The following is a 20951-nucleotide window of genomic DNA, read 5'->3' as shown; positions in this document are numbered from 1 at the left end:
TGGCGGGACAGGGAAGAACACTTCCAGGATTGCGGACTGGCTTTGCTGGGCGGAGGCTCACCCGCTCGTGTATTCGAACACATCTACTTCTTCTTTTATCGCTCGACTATCCTTATTCCATCTATTCACTTCAGGTACGATGGCTGTCTACTGTCTTTCTTCTCGATGATTTTCAATTTCAATACTTTCGCTGGCTGGGGAGATTTTCGCGTCGTGCTAAAGCACAGGAGGATGCAAAAGCACAAAAAGTTTTCAGCGCGGCGATCTTTGTGGCTTTTGGCAACGCCATGGTGTTTATTTTTGGGTACCAGGCAGAAAGTCTGATATCTACAATCAGAAATTTCAAGCTTCCCTTTCAAGCTTTCTATCTTACTTTCCCGTTCGTGATCGGTGGGCGCTGCGGAGCCGCAGCCATGTGCTCCCCTTCTGACCTTCCTCCTTTTGCTTTGCACGCGCACACCGGCTAATTCCAACCGATATAGAAAAATAACGCAATCATATACAAAGTAAAAGAACAAAAAGAAACGTAACAAAGCCAAACCACCACAAATCGCCGTTCCTCCCTCCAGTCCTACATATACAGTTAGCCGAAACAGGGGCTGAATGCATCATGCCCCGAAGCATGCTTCTGCGGCTGATTGTCAATCGTGCCCAATTCGCGGGGATGTAAAGTCTGTAACGCCTCGCTGGACGCCTCACTGGGAGGCTTACGGGGAAATATTCCGCCACCGGAACGATGACATCTATATAATAGAGGCCCGGGGCCTTCTTTTGGTCGCCATTCCTTTAGTCGTCTATCCACCTTGACATCCTTGACCAAAACAAAACCTTCCAAACGCAGCCCCAAACCCATCAGAGACACCCGCGCATCGATCACCATGCAGTTCAAGCTCCTCTTCCTCCTCACCGTCTGCGCCGGAGCCAGCATCTTCTCGGCAGCCGAGCCCCCAGTCAACAGCACCAGGAATGGCACGACCCTCACCAACGACACCGCCAAGGCCAACGGCACAGTCGTCAGCGACGGCAGCGGGTTCTTCAACGGGATCAAGATCGCCAACAACACGTCCCCCATCCCCGGCACCCTCATGATCAACGGCACGCTCCGGTTCACGGGCGCCTACGTCGTGAACCTCAAGAACGGCAAGCACCGCCTCGTCAAGCTGAGCGGGTACGACTACCACAACAAGGCCGTGTGCGTGTCGAGCACCGCCGGCGGCGACGCGGTCTCGGGTGTCAAGAACCCGAACCGGTGGGAGGGCTTGACGGACACCAAGGCGACCGAGTGCGCGTGCAATGCGTACCGCATCCGCAGGGCGGGCCTGCTGCAGAACGACATGTGCCCGGACTGCCGCTACGACGTGGCCACCGAGACGTGCTACTCGGAGCACTGGCACATCGGCTCCGTCGAGTTCAAGGGGTTGTGCCAGTACGACTGCGGCGCCAAGGACTGGGAGGGCCGCGGCTAGGGGGTGAGGTGGCTTTGGGGCATATTCTTTCCGCTCTTTTTTCCGGCCTGACGGGGCCCTCCGTAGGAGAAACGTCCTACGCGGGAAAAGAGCTTTCCGCAGGAGGCCTCCGGTAGGGCTCCCGGAGGGGATTTTTTTTAATTTAAGTTCAAAATCCAAAAAAAAAAAAAAAAAAAAAAAAAAAATACAAACAAAAATAGGCTTTTCTTGTCGACGTGAGCAATGGTGGTCAAGATCTCTACCAATGGCACCACTAAGATTATTGTCGCGAAGAAAGCACGCCGTTATGCGGTACTGGGCTCTAACGGCCATTTCGGCAATGCCCATTATGCCAGTCTCCCTTAGCCGTAGCTCCTTGTCAATGTGTCCATGTCGGGAATCACGGTCGACAGATTCGACCTGAATCAGGATGCAGTAGAAGGATATTTGGAGATGGGAGTGACTTCGAGACAGACGGAGCCCAGACGGGGCCTGATGTTCTCAAACTAGAATGCCTCAATGACTTGTCGCCCTCGTCCCCCTCTTATTGGCTAGCCCTGTCGCGGACACTCCCATCTATCGGAGCTTTTATTCCGTCCGTCAACACTTTCTCGCTTCACCCTATTTTCTCCTGTCTTGCTATTCTTGGTGAGTGTTGTGACTGCGGAATCCCGAGCGGGTCGCCGCGTCGCCTTCCGGAATGCCGAGGACTGTCTCACTTTCCACCGACCACCGCGGCCAAGGAAAATGGCGGACCCAGCAGATGGGTTGGGGAGATGAAGCTGTATCGCGCATTCCAGCAAGACTTCGCATTACCAGCCGCAACAGAATCACTCCCTTGGGCAGAAACAACAAAAGGTCGGGAGGCGGCGCGTCTGCTAGACTCGATGGTGGTCTCGCATCAGATCCCGGCAGCTCGACACCAGCCTCGCCAACCACCGACCTATCCCCTCCATTCGTTAGGGGTGCGTGTTTTCCTTGTACCTCCTGTCGCTCCTTTCGCCGCCTGCTGTCTAGCGCGGCAGCCCTCTGTTGTTTTCCGTTTCTATTTCTCGCGTTTATCCTGTGTGTCGGGTTCTCTGTACCCCTATGTCGTCCTGGATATAGCCTCCCGCGCATCCTTCACCAAACATGCGTTTCTCGCCAACCCAATTCATCCTCACAGCCCTGCTCCTCTCCCGTGGAGGCAGCGGGGCGCCTGCGGAGCCCCCATCTGGGGAGTCCTTCTCACTGATGCAGGTCCGGAACGAAAATTACGTTCCAAGCGACGGCCAAAACTCTTCCTGCGGCCTCGAGGCCATGTTGAGAGCGTATGCCAAGTATCATGTGCCTCTTACCGCCGAGTTGAGCACAGCCATCCGGTTGAACGTGGGCCTCGCCGGTGCAGTCAACAAACGTTAGTTACGCACGTTTCCTGTCGGCAGAGCCCTGAGGACCACACCCACGTCGAGATGCTGACGTCTCATCCGTGTTCAGGTGCCGGAACAGCTACGGGGACAGTAGCCGCGAGCCCGCCTCCAATAGGCTACGATCTTGAATACATCACCCCTGTCAAGATCGGGACCCCTCCACAGACCATCAATGTTGTCCTTGACACTGGGTCAGCAGACTTGCAAGTCCTCCCTCAGGGTTCTATTTTTTATCATCGCCAGACGAGCGGCTGCTGTGTCCCGACTCGCCAGCGTAGTGGTGCTAACTTCCGACACGTTCTCCACCTTCCAGCTGGGTTATGAGCTCCGACACGCCCTCGAAGCAGAGAACGACCCATGCCATCTACAGGCCCGGCCGGTCCAGCACGGCGCGGCGCGTGTCGCGCACGACGTGGAACATCGGCTACGGCGACGGCTCGGGTGCGGGCGGAATCGTGTACCGGGACAAGGTCAGCCTCGGGCGCGCGTCGTTTGCGCGGCAGACGGTGCAGGGGGCGCAGTGGGTGTCGGACATGTTCACGCGCGACGTGCACATCTCGGGCATCATGGGCATGGGCATGTCGAGCGGCTCGACGGTGCGGCCGAGCCCGGCCAAGACCTTCATGGACAACATGCGGCCGTCGCTCCGGCAGCCGCTCTTCACGGCCAACCTCAAGAAGGGCAAGGCGGGCAACTTCAACTTCGGCTACGTCAACCGGGCCGAGTACACGGGCGGGATCGCGTACTCGGCGGCCAGCAGGTCGTCCATCTACTGGGAGATCACCGTGGACGGCTACCAGCTCGCCCCCGACGCGTACCAGCGGCGGCCGTGGCGCGCCATCGTCGACACGGGCACGACGCTGCTGCTGCTGCCCGACGCCATGGTGCGGGCCTACTACGCAAAGGTGCCGGGGACGCGGTACGACGCCGGATACGCCGCGTTTGTTTTCCCCTGCAACGCCAGGCTGCCCGACTTCCGGTTCGGGATCGGCGGCTACCGCGGCCTGGTGCCTGGTCGCTACATCAACTACGGCTACATCAATCCCACCACCTGCTATGGCGGCATCCAGTCGTCCGAGGGCATCGGTATCAGCATCTTGGGGGACATCCTGCTTAAGGCGCAGTTTGTCGTGTTTGACCTGGGCAGGATGAGGGTCGGTTTTGCGAACAAGAAGCTGGAGACGTGATTTGGCCTGGCTAGGCGGACTACGTTTTGTAATGCCCATCTGCTGTTCAAGGGTGTTGGCCGAGGCGATTTTGTGATTCTATTGACCTTGATGATGTCATATGACTGTCTATCTGATTGACTTTGTATCATTTATGGGCCTTCTTTTGGGATTCGGACTTTTATTCCTTGATGCTTACGCTGGCCGACATTTGGTGATGTCTGAAATCCTGCAAGTGCTTGCAGATGTAAGCGCGTCTGGTATTCTAGACAGCGAACCCTTGGCTACCGGAGACATTGGCGGTCTCAGCCATCTTGATAGAATTAAACATCGGCCCATTCTTCGTCAGAACGCTCAAATTACCTAAAATCTTGGCATCTAGCCTTAGGAACTCAGTCGTTTTGGGGGGTATGCCGTGGGAAGTGGTGGTTATCCCAGGGTCCCATCGCGTGTCGTCCATGTCGTCGACTCAAGGTGTGGCGAAAACGGGGAGCGAGGACGGGCGGTCAGCTTGTGACATGGTTCGCCCTCGGCTGCAGGCAGCATCTGCACCATTGAAAGTGCCATGTGCGCTCCTGCGCAGGCATCTAGATTGGCCTCAATATCGTCCAGGAGCTGAGGTGTGCCAGTGTAGGTACCCGCAGGCAGACGAGGGACCCACACCACGCGGGGAGCAACCATTCCCGAGGACTTCGCCACATTGGGCCTCCAGTAAGCTGCAGCCAAACACCACACCTCGCTCAAAGTGACTCAGATCGCGTCAAACTTGGCCTGGCCAACAAATCCCGCGGGAAGCCGCGCGCTACAGCCAAACAGAAGCCAACACATTCCCGAATTGGCCGTCCTGTGACTGATTTTGTTCGGTACCTCCACCTGAAAGTCCGCCAAGCATTGGATGCTACTCAGTATAAGAAACAACATCTTTGTCCCCCTTGAGCCAGGCCACCGACGTCGACCTCCGCCAACAATCACCCATCTATCTCTCTACAGAGGTACCTATAGTTTTCTTTCATCAATCATCTTTGTCTACACAGCCCTGCTATCTCTCCATTGTTCACGCGCATCCGAGCCCTTGTCTTCTCTCGCCTGTTCTATAAACACACCTCCTCTGCCCCCGTCAAGCAAGCCGTGTCTAACAATGGGTTTAGCCTTGTACAATCCCACAGCCTCAATGGCGGACCTCAACCAAGACAAGCAGGAGCCTACACCGGCCTCTCAGCCGCGCGTCTCGTCTAAGCGACGAGACCACGGCGCTCGTCAACAGCGCCACGCCGCCATGGTCGATGCTGGAGATCCGCGTCCGAGGCTGAGCGACCGACACGGCACCACCCTCCAGGCCGCACACTGGCTGCACCGCCACTCTCGGCCCTCTGCGAGCGACGGCACCACCCGGACACTCCCCGTGAGCTCTCCTAGAACGAGGCCGCGGAGCCGTCTGGCCTGGACGACATACGTCCAAGAGGGCGCAGAGCTCGCCATGCCGCAGACCAATCGCATTTTCCACATCCAGCCGTCACCCGACCGCTCCCGCAATGGCGCCAGCACCAGCAACGCAGCAGGACGAACCCGCCGCCCGCCATCTCTGGAACGCCAGGGAGCCTTCCGCGCGCCGGGCACCAGCGCGCTCCCTCGCCGCCGCAGCAGCTGCGATAACGACGACCACTACCGCGACGACAGCACCGCCGGCGACGACCGCGACTTCGAGGCGGTCGAGGCTGAGGACATCGCCGACCTGTACGAGCTCGGCCTGCTGTACGAGGACGAGCACCTGCGCGGCGCCGGCTTCGGCTTCGAGGCGCTGGCCGGCCAGCAGTACACGCTCGACCTGCGTTGCGTCGCGCAGCGCTCCCGGGCCCGCAGGCCTAAGGCGCCGCCGGCCCTCGAGCGCCGCCAGCACGGCGGCTCCGCGTTCCCGGGCCGCAGCGGCCACCTATTCGGCGCCGACGCCGACCTTCCGCTCGAGGACGGCTCGATGCGCCCGCTGGCCGACCACAGCGACGGCATCTCCAACTTCCTCATCGCGCCCGAGGCCGACGACCTATTCGGCGATCTCGGTGACGACTTTGACCTCGTCTCGATTCCTCCCGACGCGGAGATATTCCCGGATCTGGTCTCTGACAGCGACGACTGGGACGACGATGGAAGGAGCGGCAGCGACTGGGTCGTTATGAGCGACCTGGAGCAGGAGCCTACTTCAAGGACGCAGTGAGCCTCGGCGCCACTGGGCACCACTCCTCGACTGTGCCTTGATCTTCAGGCTCCCCGTTCGGAGGCCACAATCAGATCCCCAGAGCACAGGTCTCTTCTTTGTGCCCATCTGCCTTGATATTCTTTGCAATGGGCGTTATGGTGCGGAAAAGTGCTTGGGACTAGAGTCTTACCTTGTTTTGATATTATGATTACTTCCTCCTGTACCTATCACACCTACATATTTGATCTTTATAAACTGTCGCGAATTACATGAATCATGTAGCCCAGGTGAAAAACGGTAGATTGTTTGCCTTGTAGGTTTTAGAAACATATGGGATGGTGGCGAGAGCGAAGCGAAAGTTTGCAGGCCAAAAGATGCATCCAAAAAGTGAAGGCCAGAGCAGCATGGCCTAGACTAGAGGTATCCTATCCTTGAGTATCGGTAGTGGCTAGACACTCCTGAAGTACAACACTGCTAGGACACCGATGCGCTACTTGTTCCTCCTGTCCTCTAGCCCAAGGACACGCACAAAGCCCTGCATCCCATCTTGTTCTTTTCCCAAGTGCTAGTCTCGTTAGGGACAGTCTAGGCTTTGTTTGAACTACATCTGCCACCGCGTCCCCGCCATCATCCATTAGGAGACAAGGTCGTAGCCACAGACTGTTGTCTACATGGAAATTACAAGCTCTCGTTAGCAAACGGGCCGAGTTCGAATGTGGCAGAGTCGTTGTGCACCTACCATTTCACCACACAAGCCCAGCTTGCCTTTCGAGCCTCGCGGGGCCAACCCATTAGTTGCTAGGGCACTCGACCTGCGGGGTCGTAGTTGCTGGGGCACTCGGTCGACTCTAGCTGTGATCTAGCAATGGCCTTTCTGTCAGCCGCTACATGTTGATGATGCGCCTGGAGATCTCCGTTCGTGGCGTGCGAACACCGCCCGCGAGCTGTCGCATCTGGCGGAAGCAGCGGGGAAACCATGGATGCACACACTTAATGGCATATTCTGATCCACAGAAAGTGAAATCGGGAAATCTAGGCGAAGTAGGGCTTGACCGCTGGTAGTGGTGATGTTTTGAGCTGAGTTCGGCATCGTGTTGTCTCGACAGTAATAAGTGGAGGCGGAGATGTTGATGAGAAGTAGCAAGATTTTTTTCTTGTGGGCAGCGGGGGGTTATATAACCATGCTGCAGCCTCGCCGGCCTCGAACGCACCTTCCCCGTGCCTCTCACAGAGGCACTCCTCGAATCTGGTGAGTGGGACCACAAGAGGGTGCAGGTACGCCGCCGGTACAGTGTCAACTGCAAGCCTGAAAGAGCCTATGTACATCCGAGAACGCACATTCATGCGGCAGCACGAGGTGCGGCTCCCTGCACCCAGCACTGTGCAGTCCTGCTGAGGGTAGAGCTCCGCGGTCTGCTCCAAGGTCACAACATTTAGCTCCCAGCTCAACTACGTTAGTACCCATCTACACGAACATCACTCCTGGCACAGCACCTAACATTTCCGATCTCTTTACTTTAGCCCACAAAACATGGCCGAGCGCGGGGCAGAAAACCCCGAAATCCTCTAGCACATCAGTCCCTGCCAGGAAGTCAAGACCCAAAAGTGAACCTCCGAACCCGAACTGCAATCTTCTTTATCCAATGTCTAATCAGGACCTTGACCGCAGCATGTATTTGGTGCTTAGCCTGTGGCATAGCCTCCCCAACGCCACAAGCCGCCTTGGCCGAGGTGTCTCTCCTACGAGGCTGCATAACGGTTCACGCGACGGTGTCTCTGGCGATACCCTACCACTGGGGTCCCGATACTGGCCTGGTCTCGTGGATCCCTGATGACAGCCTACTCCTTTTCGACGCCTACTTTGCAAGGATGATCGGTCCGCATAAGGGACTCCCGGACACATCTCCCGCGACTGTGGCCGGCGAGGAGATCTGCTGCAAGTGCCACGGCGGTGGCCCGGCAACATTTCCCGCGAGTGGGTGGGCCTAGTATGGAGGATCAAAAAGTGGCGTCGCTATGAGGGAGGGTTGGCTGGATGGGAGGTTTGGTAGGAAGAGCCGACATCGAAGGATCAAACGCAACCTTGAATGTAACTACCAGAGTTTGTCGTTTGTTGTTGAATGGGAGTCTGCCAAAGTGGCAGCAATACCAAGCACTCCGTTTTCTCGTCATAATCTGGAAAGCTGGCTGGGAGGGAGCGCGGCGACTGCCCTAGAGGCGACATGTTGGTGAAGTCCCGTTGGAGCGCTTGCTTGATGGTGGATACACATTCACCTTCCATAAGTCCAAATCTTTTCTTGGAGCTTGGTCTGCTATGAGCCTAGACGTAGACGCCAAAGCAATAGCTTGCACTCGCTTGTCCTATGATCCTCGCCAGGCCAGGGAAAACTGGGAGTGAAGCAAATACGGGTTATAACATGGCTTGCTAGTGGGAGAGCAACACGAAAGGAACGTCGAGAGCAGAGACAGGTGTTAGTGTGCTCTAACAGATACGGCCGCCCTTCCTACTACTAGAGCAGGATGTTTGAACCGCAGAACTGCTAGTTGGATATTCTTGGCTATCCATCGCCCTCCTGTCTCCTGTCCCGAGTCGCCGTCCTCTGCCTGGGCATTTGGCGGCGACTCGCCGAGCCTAGCCTCCTACCAAACTCAAGGCAAGTGTCCACCTCCCAGCCACCTCCCATGAATCCTGTAATACCGAAACTGCTGCCTAGAGTAGCCCTTATAAATGGAGTTTCCTCGGTTCAAAGAACATGTACCAGGAGACCCACCACCTGATCTCAAGAGCCCCCTAACTGAACTGAGAAAAGAATTCCCAGATATAGCGCGGCGAGAAGTTGCCCGACTGGCTGCTCAGGCGGGGCGAAGGCGTGTGGTCGCCGTCGAATACGACCCAGGTGGTCGGATGCTCCGGGTCGCAGCCGGCGTAGTCGACCTTTGTCAGCCCGCCTGACGGCGGCTGCGGCTCGGCCGCCTGTGCGGCGCAGCCGTTGTTGCGCACAAACGTGTCGCGCATCTGGCGGCCGCCCGTGATGGGCAGCACCTGGTCGCGCGCGCCGTGCTGGTGGTAGTACGCGATGGGCTTGGTGCCGCCCTGGCAGCCGCTGACGATGCCGGCCGACATGAGGGCGACGGCGCGGAACTCGTCGGCGCGCGCGCACGCGATTGCGTACGAGATGGCGCCGCCGTACGAGAAGCCCGTCGAGAAGCGCAGCGTCGTTTCGACGCACAGGTCGGCCTCGACGGCGGCCAGCATGGCGTCCACGAACAGCATGTCCTCGCCGCCCACGTTGCCCCAGCCCATCAGGCCAAAGGCCGACCCGGCCGTCTGGCCGTTGGGCGAGACGAAGATGGCGCTGCCGTTGGCGAACGGCGGCAGGCCGTAGTAGGCCTCGTTGCCCGTCGCGATCTGGTTCATGTTGCCGCCCAGGGCGTGGAAGGTGAAGACGAGCCGGTGCGGCTGGCTGCTGTCGTAGCCCTCGGGCAGCCGCACGATGTACTGCCGCTGCTTGCCGTTGACCGTCAGGGTGCGTGCCTGCCCCGACGTGATGGTTGGCGTCTTGCCGCAGCCGGCCGACGGCGCGGCCAGCACGTTTGTAACATGGCTACCTAGAAGGTTCAGCAAGGCAAATGCCTTGGTGGCAGTAGATAGAAGGGACTTCATCTTGACGGGCGAAATATAGTGCTCTCCGACATGTGAGCTCGGTATCGTGGGCGTGTCCTTGACGAGAAGCGGAATGCACCACGGGCGAGATTTCTCTTCTTAACTAGGGATATCGGCCTCTGCCGCAGCGCGGCGCTCTCGCCGCTGCCGATGCCCTTGCCGAACGTCGTTTCTCCGACGGTGGCGGCGCCGCGTTTAAGCAGCGGAGACAGCGGCTAATATCGTACATTGCCCAGCCCTTCGGCGCGTGCGTCCCGCCCGGCCTACGTTCTCTCTCACGACTGGACGAGATGATGGTCGCCGTATTAGCCCCAACCCAGGTGTACGTCATCAAGCACCGCACGCCAGATGCTAGCTACTTCCGCCTCCCGAGGATTGTTCCGAATCGGCCCCGCCAAGACAGCGGCAGTCGTGCAAGGCTCGGAAACGGAACAAGACCCCTGACCCCGGCAGGTAGCGACGGGAACAAAATCATCAGACAAAAGCCCAGCCCACTCGCATTTCGTTTCTCCGCTGTCGCGGCCAGGACATGCCAGGGCTATTGACAAAGTTCAGACCTGCCACGGCGGCAAATCCAGGAGACGAGCCCAAGTAACGGCGCCAGGTGCCTAACACGGAAGATAGCAAGCAGGGGAGCCCTGTTGGATAGGACAGGAAAGGAGAGCAACCCAATTTGTGGGACGACGCTCGCTAGCATGGGCAAAGACCGTTCGCCTCTTCCTTCCCGCACGACGTCAGGTTCTCCCATCGAATGCAGCCCCCGCCACTTGTGCTTTTTTTATCCAGGCTTTTATTTTCCGAATGGCGCTTGCGCTAAGCGACCTACCTGGGTAGGGCTGCATCGCGTCACCGCGTCTGCGCTCGGTGGCCCTGGCGCGACATCGCCAACCACGCGAAAGTGATGCAGGAATAGGACGGTAGTCGGCCTTCTCCAGGGGAAACATTGACACATTCCATCTACTCCAAACATGTCAAGCCCGACTCAGATGTCGAAATGTCCGAGTGGGTTCCCATGTTTGCGGAGATCACCATGTCAGGGTCGCAGTGTCCGCCCAGCGACGACCCTGCGCAGATCCACCGGGCCCGTGTTGAAACACGGCGTTTTGATGAAAGTGGAGGGCGAAGGGGACAGGATGAATGCTGCACCCCCATCTTGGCAGCTCATCATGTTGGAGTCGCCGAGGGGCCAGCGATGGCTTCAAGACGATAAATGGCGGCCTTGGTCCCGCCCGAGAAAGCATCCTGTCTCTTCTTCCCCAAGGCCTTCTTCCTTGACCTTTTTCCTTGCCCGCTCTCGTATTTCTTCCCGTCTCGTCCCTTCTTTTCACCCTGGCCCAGCTGTCAACTTACCTTCACTTCCAACCAACAAACCCTTTCACTCTTTAGCACAGGATGCCATCATCTTCCGTTCTTTTCAGCGGCGCCCTCGCCGGCAGCCTCTTCGCCCAAGCGGCCCTTGCCTATACGCAGGTCAACCTGCCCTCCCCCTTCATGACCAAGAACATCGACCCCATTGTGTTCCCGGGCTCGTTCAGCAAGTCCCATCTTCACTCCTTCTTCGGCGCCGACGCCGTGACGGCCACGACCAACTCGAGCGCCGAGCTGCAGCAGTCGTGCACAAACGCCGACAACCCCAACGACCTGTCCGTCTACTGGGTCCCCACCCTCCTCTTCACCAAGGACGCCGGCAAGACGTACGAGCCCGTGCCCTTGTCGCGCTTCAGCGCCTACTACAACCTGGGCGAGACCCCCGCCGAGGTCCCCATCCCGCAGGACCTGAAAATGGTCGCGGGCAACGCCGAGGCCAAGACGGCGGCCGAGATGCCGCGCGGCGCAAAGGTCGAGTGGATGTGCGAGTCGGAGCCGAACCCTTCCCCCGCGGACCGCAACGGCTTCCCCTCAAAGACGTGCAGCACCCACCTGCAGACGCTGCTCTACTTCCCCCAGTGCGTCAACGAGGCCACGCTCGAGACGGCGTACAAGGACCGCGCCAACGGCACGCCCAACTGGTGCCCCGCCGGCATGAAGAGCATGCCGCAGCTGCGCTTCAGCATCCGCTACGACCTGCGCCGCGTCCTCCCCAAGGGCTGGGACGGCGAGGCGCCGCTGCGCCAGTCGTGCGGCGCAAACGTCTTTTGCTCCCATGGCGACTTCATCAACGGCTGGACGCCCACGGCCGCCAAGAACATGGTCGCCACGACGAGCGAGAAGCAAAAGTTCGCCGCCGTCGACGGCGACCGCGGCAAGGCCGGCCAGGAGTCGACGTGCACGCCCCGCGACGCCGACCCCAAGCGCGGCACTGGCGATTACGCCGAGAGCGTCAAGGTCATGACCAGGCGCTCCGTCGAGGCGGCGGGGTGGACTTCGCGGAGCAGGATGCTCAAGATTTAAGCGTGGCTTGAGATTTTAAATTTGGCATGGTCCATTTTGATATAAAAATACCTACCTAAATTAGGTATCCAACAATGTTTTATTGTTTTCCCTTTACTCCTTTGCATGCAGTGATCGTAGGACGACCCAGGCACCAATGACTAATACTGAGGCTTCGAATCCGCGAATGATCATTTCTGCTGTCATCTTGGCTATGAAGAGATTTACAGAACCAAGTTTGTGCCTAGGTGTCTGCGTAGTCATCGAGACGCATCTCTTCCAACCCCACATGAACACCTGAGCACAAGTCACCCTAGACGCTTCCAGGCAGCACCCCCTGAACAGCAAGGTTGTACGCCCCACCACCGCTCAACAAGACGGGCTCGGGCGGTGTCCAGTCAAGATCCTCCGGCAGCTCAATGATGGGCACGCCCCCGGCGCCGGCGCGGTTCCCAAATGCCCACTCGAGGCCCCTGTCGCCGCCGCCCATGATGTGGCTCCCGCCCGCCAGGTCCAGGCGCGCGAGCGTGCGCTTGTCCACGATGGGCCCCGCGGCCACCTTGCGCGTGCAGGCGCCGCCCGAGGGCCAGCCGCCCGGGAACAGGACGGCCCCCAGCCGGGCGCGCACGTGGTCGAGCTGGTTCGCGACCTGCGCCCGATGCGTCGTGTAGTTGGCCAGCCCCCGCGTCATGTCGGCGACGGCCCAGTGGCCCGTCTCGGCGAAGTTTTCGATTTGCTGCGTCTCGCATGTCAGCTGCCGCGTACCTGAATCCACCCATGTCAGTGGCGAGACCGGGGTTGGGTGTGTGCTCACGTTGGTTCGGGCGTAGTCGGTCACGACATGGCTGTCCTTGTCGTAGACGCTCCACCACGTGCTCCATTCCGAGTAGCGGCCCGCGACCTTGTCCCGAAACGCGATCACGTCGAGTCCATGGAATCCCTCGTGGATCATGACCGGGAGGTGGAAATACTGCGAGACGAACACGGCCGCTGTGGCCGGTGCGTAGCCCGCAACGTTCACGAGCGCTTCGTCCGGGATGATGAGGAGGTTGGACATGTGCGCCCTTATACCGACGGGGCTCTTGGAAAAAGCCCTGAATACATCGTCCCACGACTTTTGGGAGCCCCGGTGGCGACTCACGACGTTGGGGTGCGGGCAATCCGAAAAGTAGACATTCTTTGTTTCCACGTCCCAAATGCTATAGTTGAAGCTGGCGCTTTGGTAGTAGAGCGACAAGAACTGGATGTTGTCAGCCCCTGAAACCCAACGGCCCGTAGCAACGCAGCCCCGCAAACCCCGGGGGACGCCTTACAACTTCGGGGATGTAGTTGTTGTCCCAATCGTCAGATCTGTACGAGTGCTCTGGGAGATCAGCCTCCATGTCGCGGGCCTGGCGCCACCATACATCAGCGTTTCTCAACTCAGGGTTAGTCAAGTGAGGCTTGCTGAGCTCGGCCACGGCCGAACACGCAAGGGACAGGGCGGCAACAAAGCCGGCGAAAGATGTGTGGGAACGCATATTATACAGTATTTGTGTGAATACTGTCTCAGCTATGGGGGCATGCCCAGCTGTCGTCCTGGTACAGGGACGAGCGGTCGAACGGCAGCATCATGTCGCTTTTGTAGGCGTACTCCGCACCACCATGGTCATAGAGGGACTTGGAAGGGCCGGAAGCCGATATGCCACAATGTGACCCTAAGATTAACTAGGCAGATGGAGGCGGGGAACATCTGCGTGAGATGCGCCTTTGTGTCGTGATCCGTCGGGGTAGTATCGGTGCCAAGCATTACGAGGCTGTCAGCAGAACCAACAAAGTGGTGGGCATATGGAGGACTCCAGTCCCCCGGTGCCCTGAAGCTTTCGTCAGTATGTTGGAGAGAAAGAGTCGAGAAAGCCACGCGTCCTTGCCCTAGGTGGTTTCAGCTCTATGTGTGCCAGGCCGTATGCCACTCGGCAACGATGGCGATCAAGAGATGATGCATGTATGTGTTGTGATTGCGGCGAGCCAATTCGACCACACTCGGGCCGCCGCGGTGAGAAGCCGGAGAGGGTGCTAGGAAGATGTGTGACAAGATATGAGGGCGCTACCTTGTGACACGGCATATAAAAAAGACCTGCCCAATGCAGTTGACCAAGAAAATAAAACCCCTTTCAAGGGTCGCATCGCGTGGGAATGCCTCCGCAGGAGGAAGCTGCTGGCTAGCCTTGGCATAACCACAGTCAATGGTTGCTCAAATGAGCAGGAAAAAGCGGGACACAAGGGATCACGGACTCGGCGCCGAGCAATGGCTGTTCCCTATCGTAGACTGCCAATAAGCACGCTGCGTAGCGATTATACCGACACCTCTCTGTGGTGTCGCATTCGAGATAACAGTGTCGGGTCAAGTCCGAGGGCGGGGGTTGCATAGGGAATGGCGCCTTTATCAACCGGCTGGCCCATGCGGGGCATTTTGAGCTTCTTGCCAAGGCCCGCGCATTGTTATAGACAGTGACGCAATCCAACGAGAGTATTGTAGAGATCCAACGAGCGCCTGGTGAGTGGAGGTCAGCTGTATTGTGTGGTTTATCCCAGGTATGGGAGCGTGGGGGCGTAGACAGTCAGCGGACCGGCGTGAGGGTAATGTCGACTTGGGATTATGCGATGAAGGATGAAAATAAGAAGTCGGTTTCCTTGCACGTGGGAAAGGAGGATCAATATCACGTGCGACATCACGTGTGGGTATCCTGGATGGGTGTGCTCAATGCAAAACGCACGTGATACCGATTGTCCAAAGGATTCCTGTTTTGCGCCGCTGATCTGTCTTGTCTTCGGTCATACCCACCAGACCTGCGCGTTCTCAGCGGTGAACTGTGCTCACACGGCTGGCACGAACCACATGAAGCCATCGGTGGCGGTTGGTTGTCGCTTCTTTCCCCTGAGTGCGGCAAAACAGGACTAGCGTCAGCTCCCTTTGCTGCAATTTCAGTGCCCACCCCCTTGTCTGTGCAGGTGAGCGGGGGGTGAGAGGGGATTTCTCACATTGTCACTTGCCATTGTCAAACTTGCGCACCCAGTAGCCACAGGGCTGGAAGGATGATGCGGAGCACAAGTCTTGGGAAGCTTGTTTGCCGGGAGCTGCAGCGATCGTAAGCCGCGAGCCGATGCCATTTTGCTTGGTATTTCTTGGGTGCAGCAGAGAACGCGAACGACAGCATGCTGCGACTGGCTGGACAGCCAGGGTCCCCCAAGAAGCACAGGGGAAAAGGGCAAGTCAAGGGCCGGGGCTGTGGGCGTGACGAGCAGACGCGACTGCCAAGACCACTGGACATTGGCTGGGCCTGATGGAATGCACAGCCCCTGCGCTGCCGAGGCGGCCAAGCCGGGACCAAGGGGGCGGGAGAATGCTTGGTTTCTTGGCCTCTGGTTGGTTCGTTGCGCCCCCGCAGCCAGGGCAGGGCGCCTAGGGCTGCCATCTTCTTCTTGTTTGTGACCCGGCACCACTACGACGAACTCTCCGTCTCCCTTTCCAGCCACCAGCCCAACAGTCCAACTGCAGTCAATCGCTACAATCTCCAGTTCTTCCACGGCTCCTCCTCGACTCCTGAACGCCCGATCTTAGGAGTCGCCAGCAATTCCATTCATTGCTATATAATTTTCGACGAGCGATACCCTCCATTTTGGCCGACTCGCGCCCGACGAACCGATCTTGCTCTTGCTTTTGCTCCTGCCTCCGAATCCCTTTGCTGTCCATCGCCCCCAGACCCTCTCGCCATGGGTCGTTCAAGGCTATCCCAAGGCGCCGCGGCAGCTCTGCTTCTCGCGGCGTCGCTCCAGACCGCGAGTGCTCAGTTTTACAAGATAGACACGCTTGGTACGTTTAAATGTAGCTAGTTTTTAGGCGGCCTGGGTGCTCCATCGTGGGGACCTCAGCCCGCACAAGACCCTTGGCAGGCCGTCCTTCTCGGGCGCAGAGTGTTTCTAGACGGAGATGGTGGCCCAGATAGACTAACATCGAATCACCTCTGCGCGCCCGACAGATGCAATCAAGCAATCAGCCAAGACGCTAGCGTACGACATGATGCTTATGTACCCCGGAAACAAGACTGGCCAAGAGCCCGGCATCCTGCCGGGACCTCCAACCGAGAATAAGGGGGACTACTACTGGTGGCAGGGCGGTGCGTTGATGGGCACCATGATCGACTACTGGCACCTGACGGGCGACACCGAGTACAACAAGATCATCAGCGAGGGCATTCTGAACCAGGTCGGCGAGGGTCGAGATTTCCAGCCTGCTAAGCACAGGGCTTCTCTCGGCAACGACGACCAGGGTTTCTGGGGCATGACGGCCATGCTGGCCGCCGAGAACAAATTCCCGGACCCTCCAAAGGACAAGCCGCAGTGGTTGGCACTCGCCCAGGCCGTATGGACGACACAGGCCGCTCCCGAACGTCATGACAACACTTGCAACGGAGGCATGCGGTGGCAGGTCCCTCCGACCAATGCGGGCTACGACTACAAGAACAGTGAGCTCTCCTCGAATATCCTGTTTCCCCTGCCGCCAAAGGCGGCGCTATGATTTGCATGTGAAACATCCCAGTACTAATCCCCTACTCTCCACTATCAGCCATCGCAAATGGTTGCTTTTTCAACATCGGCGCCCGCCTGGCCAGGTACACAGGCAACAAGACCTACGCAGAGCACGCTGCGAAAACGTTCGATTGGCTTTGGGCGGTCAACTATATCGATAACGAGAACTACAGGGTCTACGACGGTGGCCATGTCAATAACAACTGCACCGACATTCACAAGGCACAGTTCTCGTACAACATCGGTGTCCTCCTGCAGGGCTGTGCTTTCATGTACAACTACGTACGTTGCCCCAATCATGGCTACTCGCCCACCTTACTGCTTGGAGTTGTCACACGTTTACGCAAGTAAACATCTTGCTAACCTACTCGTGGCCTTTGAATAGACGGACGGAGGCGCCATCTGGAAGGAACGGGTCGAGAAGCTTACAGAGTCCATCTTCCGCGACTTTTTCGCCGACGGCGCTGCGTACGAACTGCCCTGCGAACAGAAGAAGGGTGGCTGCACGGCTGATATGTTGTCCTTCAAGGGCTATGTGCACCGTTGGCTCGCTGTCGCATCGCAAGTGGCGCCCTTCATGGCCGACAAGATCCGCCCTGTCCTCCGCAAGTCGGCCGAGATGGCCGTCAAGCAGTGCACCGGCGGTGCTACCGGCCGCGCCTGTGGCTTCTACTGGACAGGCGGCGAGTACATCGACCCCGCCATTGACAAGACTTCGGGCGCCGGTGAGCGCATGAACGTTCTCGCCGCTGTCAGCTCGCTGCTGATCGACCAAGCGGCCGCTCCTGTCACAAACTCGACAGGAGGCACCAGCGCCGGCGACCCCCTCGCCGGAACCATCCCATCCAAGGACCGCACCTTCAAGGAAATCACCACGGGCGACCGAGCCGGTGCCGCCATCCTGACGATGCTGCTGCTCGGCTCTGCCACGTCTACTTTTGGGTGGATGAGCTGGGATCGCTAAGCTATCGGTTCTATATCTTTGCTTTGTAATGGAGTTTGGGTCTTCTTTGTCTTCTCATCTCGCCACTTCCTGACCACCGCTTCTTTGTACTTTGCGCCTGGCTGTCCCCCTCCGAGGACATCTTCCACTGGCTTTCTCTAGATGCGGAATCCAGGGTGAGGCCTTGACCTCCGCAGTTGTCTATCTAGAATTGCTTTTTAGCATTGTATCCCGGCTGTCTCGCAGCGCGCCGTCAGGCAGCGTAATTTCAGCTACTTGCTTAGCCGTCTGCATGGAAACCATTGGACCGCCGCTCAGGGCTCTCCCTTTCACAATCTCTGTACCGTCTTTTGGCGTTACAACTTGGATATGTGGGAAAGCGAAGTTAATCTGATGTTCTTGGGGCCGATGACGAGCCACCAGACAATATTTTGCCAATCAGCACATGAAACCGCAAAGACGATGTCGTGCTGGAAGGAAGTGGATCTTTGAACGCTCCAGTGATCCACCCCCTAAGGCGATTCACTATGAGGACACTGAGGATAATGATATCATTCTACATATTTTTTTTTTTGCTTTGGATTCTAGCTGGGCAGACCCCGAGGACTAACGGCTCACGAAGGTTGCCCTCGGAGCTAAAAACAACTCTGATAATAAGAACCATCATTCAAGACAGCGTGGCTCCTAGGATTCAAGTACGGCCGTTACGCCTCGTCGGCGCAAGCCTCATCGTCCCTCTTCCCAACCCCCTCGGCCTCGGCATCGCCGCGGGCCCTGTTGCGGGGCGGCCACCGCCCGCCGCCGGGCTTCGCCACGGGGCCCGACGGGTTCATCTTGCCGCCGTTGGCGGTCCAGAAGGCGGCCGGGTTGACGCGCAGGTCGGCGTTCTGGCGCAGGCCGAAGCGCATCCACGCAAAGATGCCGTCCTCGAGCTTGTCCCCCACGAGCGCGTAGCGCACGATGGGGTCGTCGCCGTTGGCGCCCATCATGAAGAGGAAGTCGCGCACGTTGGGGGTCACGGCCATGCGGTTGCTGCTGTACGGCCGCACCTGCGTCGTGGCCGTCACGAGCGACTGGTCAAAGTAGAGCTGCCCGACGTGCGCGGCGCGCCCGCCGCTGAGGGTGTTGTTGGCCAGCTTTGTGGCGCCGAGGTAGACGATGGCTGGAAAAGGGACGTGTCAGTGGGGTCCACGCGGCTGTGCGGGACAGGTTAAATATGCATGGATGGCATGACGTACCGTGGATGTGCGTGGCGCGGCCCTCGTAGTGGCCGGGCATGAGGGAGTCGAAGGACGCGATGCCTGCGCTGTCGGTGGGCTGGATCCCTCGCAGAGTCGTCCCCTTGAGGATGGAGGCGTCGTTGGGGTCGCCCATGCCGGGATAGCCTTGGACTCCGACATAGAGGCCCTGTGGGATGACGCAGCGGGCGTTGTTTAGTCATGTCCACCCCGACCTGGGCGAACTCGGAGAACAACGAAAGAGTGAGCTTTGTTCATACCGTGGAGTTGGAGCTCCAAATGTCCACGTAGGCATCCGGGACGACCTTGCAGGTCTGGTAGTCGACAACCTGGATGGCGAGGGTCAGGGGGATTCCCTTCTCGCCGTTGGTGATGTTCTTGCGGATCTCTTCGCCCTTGACGTCTGTGAGTGTTTGCGTGCCACATATTAGCGACTACCCAACTTGAAGGATGATGATCCACCCTCGCCCCTGCTGCCGGACTGGGATGGCGCACAGAGAGGTCCCTGGTCGACCGCCGGCATGAGCATGCACGCCCCGTAGTCTGTGAACAAGGAAGCCAGGCTCATCCCCTTGCTGACGGGCTTGTTGCTCTTGTGGTCGATCTTGGAGACGGAGATGTAGTCGCGCTTGGAGATGTGGGGGCTGCCAGACAGACCAGTCAGCAAGCCACGCGAGGAGCAAAAAGAAAAAAAGGGGGCGAAGTCCAGGGTCCTCACCTTCCCTCGGGCTCGAAGCCAAGCGCCCGGCGCAGCCTGTCGTACTCATCGCTGTAGCGGTCGATGGTCCTCTTGACGAACTCGGGCTCGGCGAACTTGCCCTCGCAGTGGTCGAGGGAGCGCTCGTAGAGGGGCCTGGCGTTATGCTGGAACTCGGGCTCGTCCACGCCGTGGGGATGGGCGAGGACAAAGGGCAACGTGGCTATGGCCGCAGCCAAAGGGAGAATGATCTTGAACGCCATCTCAAAAAGGTTTGGAGGATTGATCAAAGCCAGCAACTCGACCTTGAATACCGGGGAGTGAGGGAAACCAGGGGAAAGAGGGTCCTAGCAATGCAAGATAAGGGGAATCTTCAAGACTGCCATCGCCATATTTGTGCCCGATTTGGCCACCGTTCGGGGAGCACAGGCCGAGGACCCCTGGTAGACCATCTCACAGCATCAGAGATCCTGGGGTAAACTGGATGTCCTGCTGATTGTACGGGACATGGCAAGGCGGGTAGGCGCCGCACGCGACGTACTTTACTACGAATAATAGCCGTTGGGATTACCCGCGAGCCCGGATACCGCCACTGTAGGTGTCACCGCATTGCTTGGGCCCTGAGATCTATCGGCACTGCTGTGCTACCGAGGATCTGGGGAAGCCGGTGTAGTTGTATACCAAGTGGGTAGCGCTATATGCATCTCCGGAGCAGGTGGCGGGAGTTGGGCCAGAACTGGGCCAGAACGGGGGAGCCTCTCCCACGCTTCCGAGCTGCGTATATTAGTTCAGGTGTCAGACATCTTAATCTGGACCCCAGCACCGTTGCTTATTTTTTCGACGAGCTGTTAGCTATTTCTAGCGACGTGGTCTAGGCTCGATGTTTTGGTGTCCTGCGGGAGCCCGTTCTCGTCACGGCCGGTTCTTGAATGAGGTCCGCCGCGCCATGAAACGAAAACACGACGACCGCGGGCTGGACTGTAAGTGGCCCGGCTAAAACGGAAACTGGCCATCTTCGGAGAATTAACGCCAAGTCACCGGCACTTCGTCACGCCAACTCGTCCCTGTCGGGGATTTGACGATGCGAATTTGGAGTGTTATTGCTTACAGATGCTTGCGAGATTTACCCATATTGGATACGAATCACAACGCGTCACTGGAACTGGCGCTGATGGCATTATGGAGTGATCAGGTGCACGGTGACCAGTTGTGAGCGACTGATTTGAAATGACAAAACCCTCCATCCCAGTGACAGGCAG

The 20951-nt window shown here is 58.3% G+C and overlaps 9 protein-coding genes across 9 annotated transcripts; 5 read left to right on the top strand and 4 right to left on the bottom strand.

Moving 5' to 3' along the window:
* The first annotated feature begins 784 nt into the window (after positions 1–784).
* Positions 785–1623, top strand: GGTG_12666 (hypothetical protein). Its single transcript, XM_009230567.1, has one exon. It carries the CDS (start codon positions 879–881, stop codon positions 1464–1466), a length of 588 nt encoding a protein of 195 aa, XP_009228831.1. The 5' UTR covers positions 785–878; the 3' UTR covers positions 1467–1623.
* Positions 1624–2145: 522 nt separating this feature from the next.
* Positions 2146–4041, top strand: GGTG_12665 (podosporapepsin; the record flags this gene model as incomplete). The annotated part of the gene is made up of 4 exons (XM_009230566.1): positions 2146–2410; positions 2611–2841; positions 2922–3045; positions 3168–4041. 4 exons carry the CDS (start codon positions 2146–2148, stop codon positions 4039–4041), a joined length of 1494 nt encoding a protein of 497 aa, XP_009228830.1.
* A 725-nt stretch (positions 4042–4766) lies between these two features.
* On the top strand, positions 4767–6485 carry GGTG_12664 (hypothetical protein). The gene is made up of 2 exons (XM_009230565.1): positions 4767–5012; positions 5169–6485. Exons 1-2 carry the CDS (start codon positions 4916–4918, stop codon positions 6227–6229), a joined length of 1158 nt encoding a protein of 385 aa, XP_009228829.1. The 5' UTR covers positions 4767–4915; the 3' UTR covers positions 6230–6485.
* Positions 6486–6845: 360 nt separating this feature from the next.
* Positions 6846–8204, bottom strand: GGTG_12663 (hypothetical protein; the record flags this gene model as incomplete). Its single annotated transcript, XM_009230564.1, has 4 exons — positions 8055–8204; positions 7423–7655; positions 6951–7063; positions 6846–6878 (listed from the first exon to the last, which is right to left on the bottom strand). The coding sequence occupies exons 1-4, from the start codon at positions 8093–8095 to the stop codon at positions 6846–6848; spliced, it is 420 nt and encodes a 139-aa protein (XP_009228828.1). The 5' UTR covers positions 8096–8204.
* A 578-nt stretch (positions 8205–8782) lies between these two features.
* On the bottom strand, positions 8783–10044 carry GGTG_12662 (hypothetical protein). Its single transcript, XM_009230563.1, has one exon. The coding sequence runs from the start codon at positions 9873–9875 to the stop codon at positions 9003–9005; it is 873 nt and encodes a 290-aa protein (XP_009228827.1). The 5' UTR covers positions 9876–10044; the 3' UTR covers positions 8783–9002.
* A 1223-nt stretch (positions 10045–11267) lies between these two features.
* GGTG_12661 (hypothetical protein) lies at positions 11268–12266 on the top strand (the record flags this gene model as incomplete). The annotated part of the gene is made up of 1 exon (XM_009230562.1): positions 11268–12266. One exon carries the CDS (start codon positions 11268–11270, stop codon positions 12264–12266), a length of 999 nt encoding a protein of 332 aa, XP_009228826.1.
* A 144-nt stretch (positions 12267–12410) lies between these two features.
* Positions 12411–15495, bottom strand: GGTG_12660 (hypothetical protein). The gene is made up of 4 exons (XM_009230561.1): positions 15267–15495; positions 13559–15162; positions 13060–13485; positions 12411–12981 (listed from the first exon to the last, which is right to left on the bottom strand). The coding sequence occupies exons 2-4, from the start codon at positions 13763–13765 to the stop codon at positions 12559–12561; spliced, it is 1056 nt and encodes a 351-aa protein (XP_009228825.1). The 5' UTR covers positions 13766–15162; positions 15267–15495; the 3' UTR covers positions 12411–12558.
* A 204-nt stretch (positions 15496–15699) lies between these two features.
* GGTG_12659 (hypothetical protein) lies at positions 15700–18527 on the top strand. The gene is made up of 4 exons (XM_009230560.1): positions 15700–16098; positions 16265–16750; positions 16852–17096; positions 17200–18527. The coding sequence occupies exons 1-4, from the start codon at positions 15999–16001 to the stop codon at positions 17776–17778; spliced, it is 1410 nt and encodes a 469-aa protein (XP_009228824.1). The 5' UTR covers positions 15700–15998; the 3' UTR covers positions 17779–18527.
* On the bottom strand, positions 18406–19955 carry GGTG_12658 (hypothetical protein; the record flags this gene model as incomplete). The annotated part of the gene is made up of 5 exons (XM_009230559.1): positions 18406–18919; positions 18996–19164; positions 19256–19398; positions 19491–19639; positions 19714–19955. 5 exons carry the CDS (start codon positions 19953–19955, stop codon positions 18462–18464), a joined length of 1161 nt encoding a protein of 386 aa, XP_009228823.1. The 3' UTR covers positions 18406–18461.
* Between the last annotated feature and the right edge of the window lie 996 nt (positions 19956–20951).

The sequence above is a fragment of the Gaeumannomyces tritici genome, assembly GCF_000145635.1.
Source record: "Gaeumannomyces tritici R3-111a-1 unplaced genomic scaffold supercont2.9, whole genome shotgun sequence".
Taxonomy (NCBI): Eukaryota; Fungi; Ascomycota; class Sordariomycetes; order Magnaporthales; family Magnaporthaceae; genus Gaeumannomyces; species Gaeumannomyces tritici.
Note: the sequence above shows the minus strand (reverse complement) of the source record. Positions and strands in the feature narration are given on the sequence as shown.

Bases quoted from the DNA above. Each gene is read 5' to 3' on its own strand.
- GGTG_12664 (XM_009230565.1), top strand. From the start codon at position 4,916: ATGCTACTCAGTATAAGAAACAACATCTTTGTCCCCCTTGAGCCAGGC. The intron at 5,013-5,168 runs GTACCTATAGTT...CAATGGGTTTAG, and splicing joins CCATCTATCTCTCTACAGAG to CCTTGTACAATCCCACAGCC.
- GGTG_12659 (XM_009230560.1), top strand. From the start codon at position 15,999: ATGGGTCGTTCAAGGCTATCCCAAGGCGCCGCGGCAGCTCTGCTTCTC. The intron at 16,751-16,851 runs GTGAGCTCTCCT...CTCCACTATCAG, and splicing joins GGGCTACGACTACAAGAACA to CCATCGCAAATGGTTGCTTT. The intron at 17,097-17,199 runs GTACGTTGCCCC...GCCTTTGAATAG, and splicing joins GTGCTTTCATGTACAACTAC to ACGGACGGAGGCGCCATCTG.
- GGTG_12662 (XM_009230563.1), bottom strand. From the start codon at position 9,875: ATGAAGTCCCTTCTATCTACTGCCACCAAGGCATTTGCCTTGCTGAAC.
- GGTG_12666 (XM_009230567.1), top strand. From the start codon at position 879: ATGCAGTTCAAGCTCCTCTTCCTCCTCACCGTCTGCGCCGGAGCCAGC.
- GGTG_12660 (XM_009230561.1), bottom strand. From the start codon at position 13,765: ATGCGTTCCCACACATCTTTCGCCGGCTTTGTTGCCGCCCTGTCCCTT. The intron at 13,486-13,558 runs GTAAGGCGTCCC...GACAACATCCAG, and splicing joins ACAACTACATCCCCGAAGTT to TTCTTGTCGCTCTACTACCA. The intron at 12,982-13,059 runs GTGAGCACACAC...TGCGAGACGCAG, and splicing joins CCGACTACGCCCGAACCAAC to CAAATCGAAAACTTCGCCGA.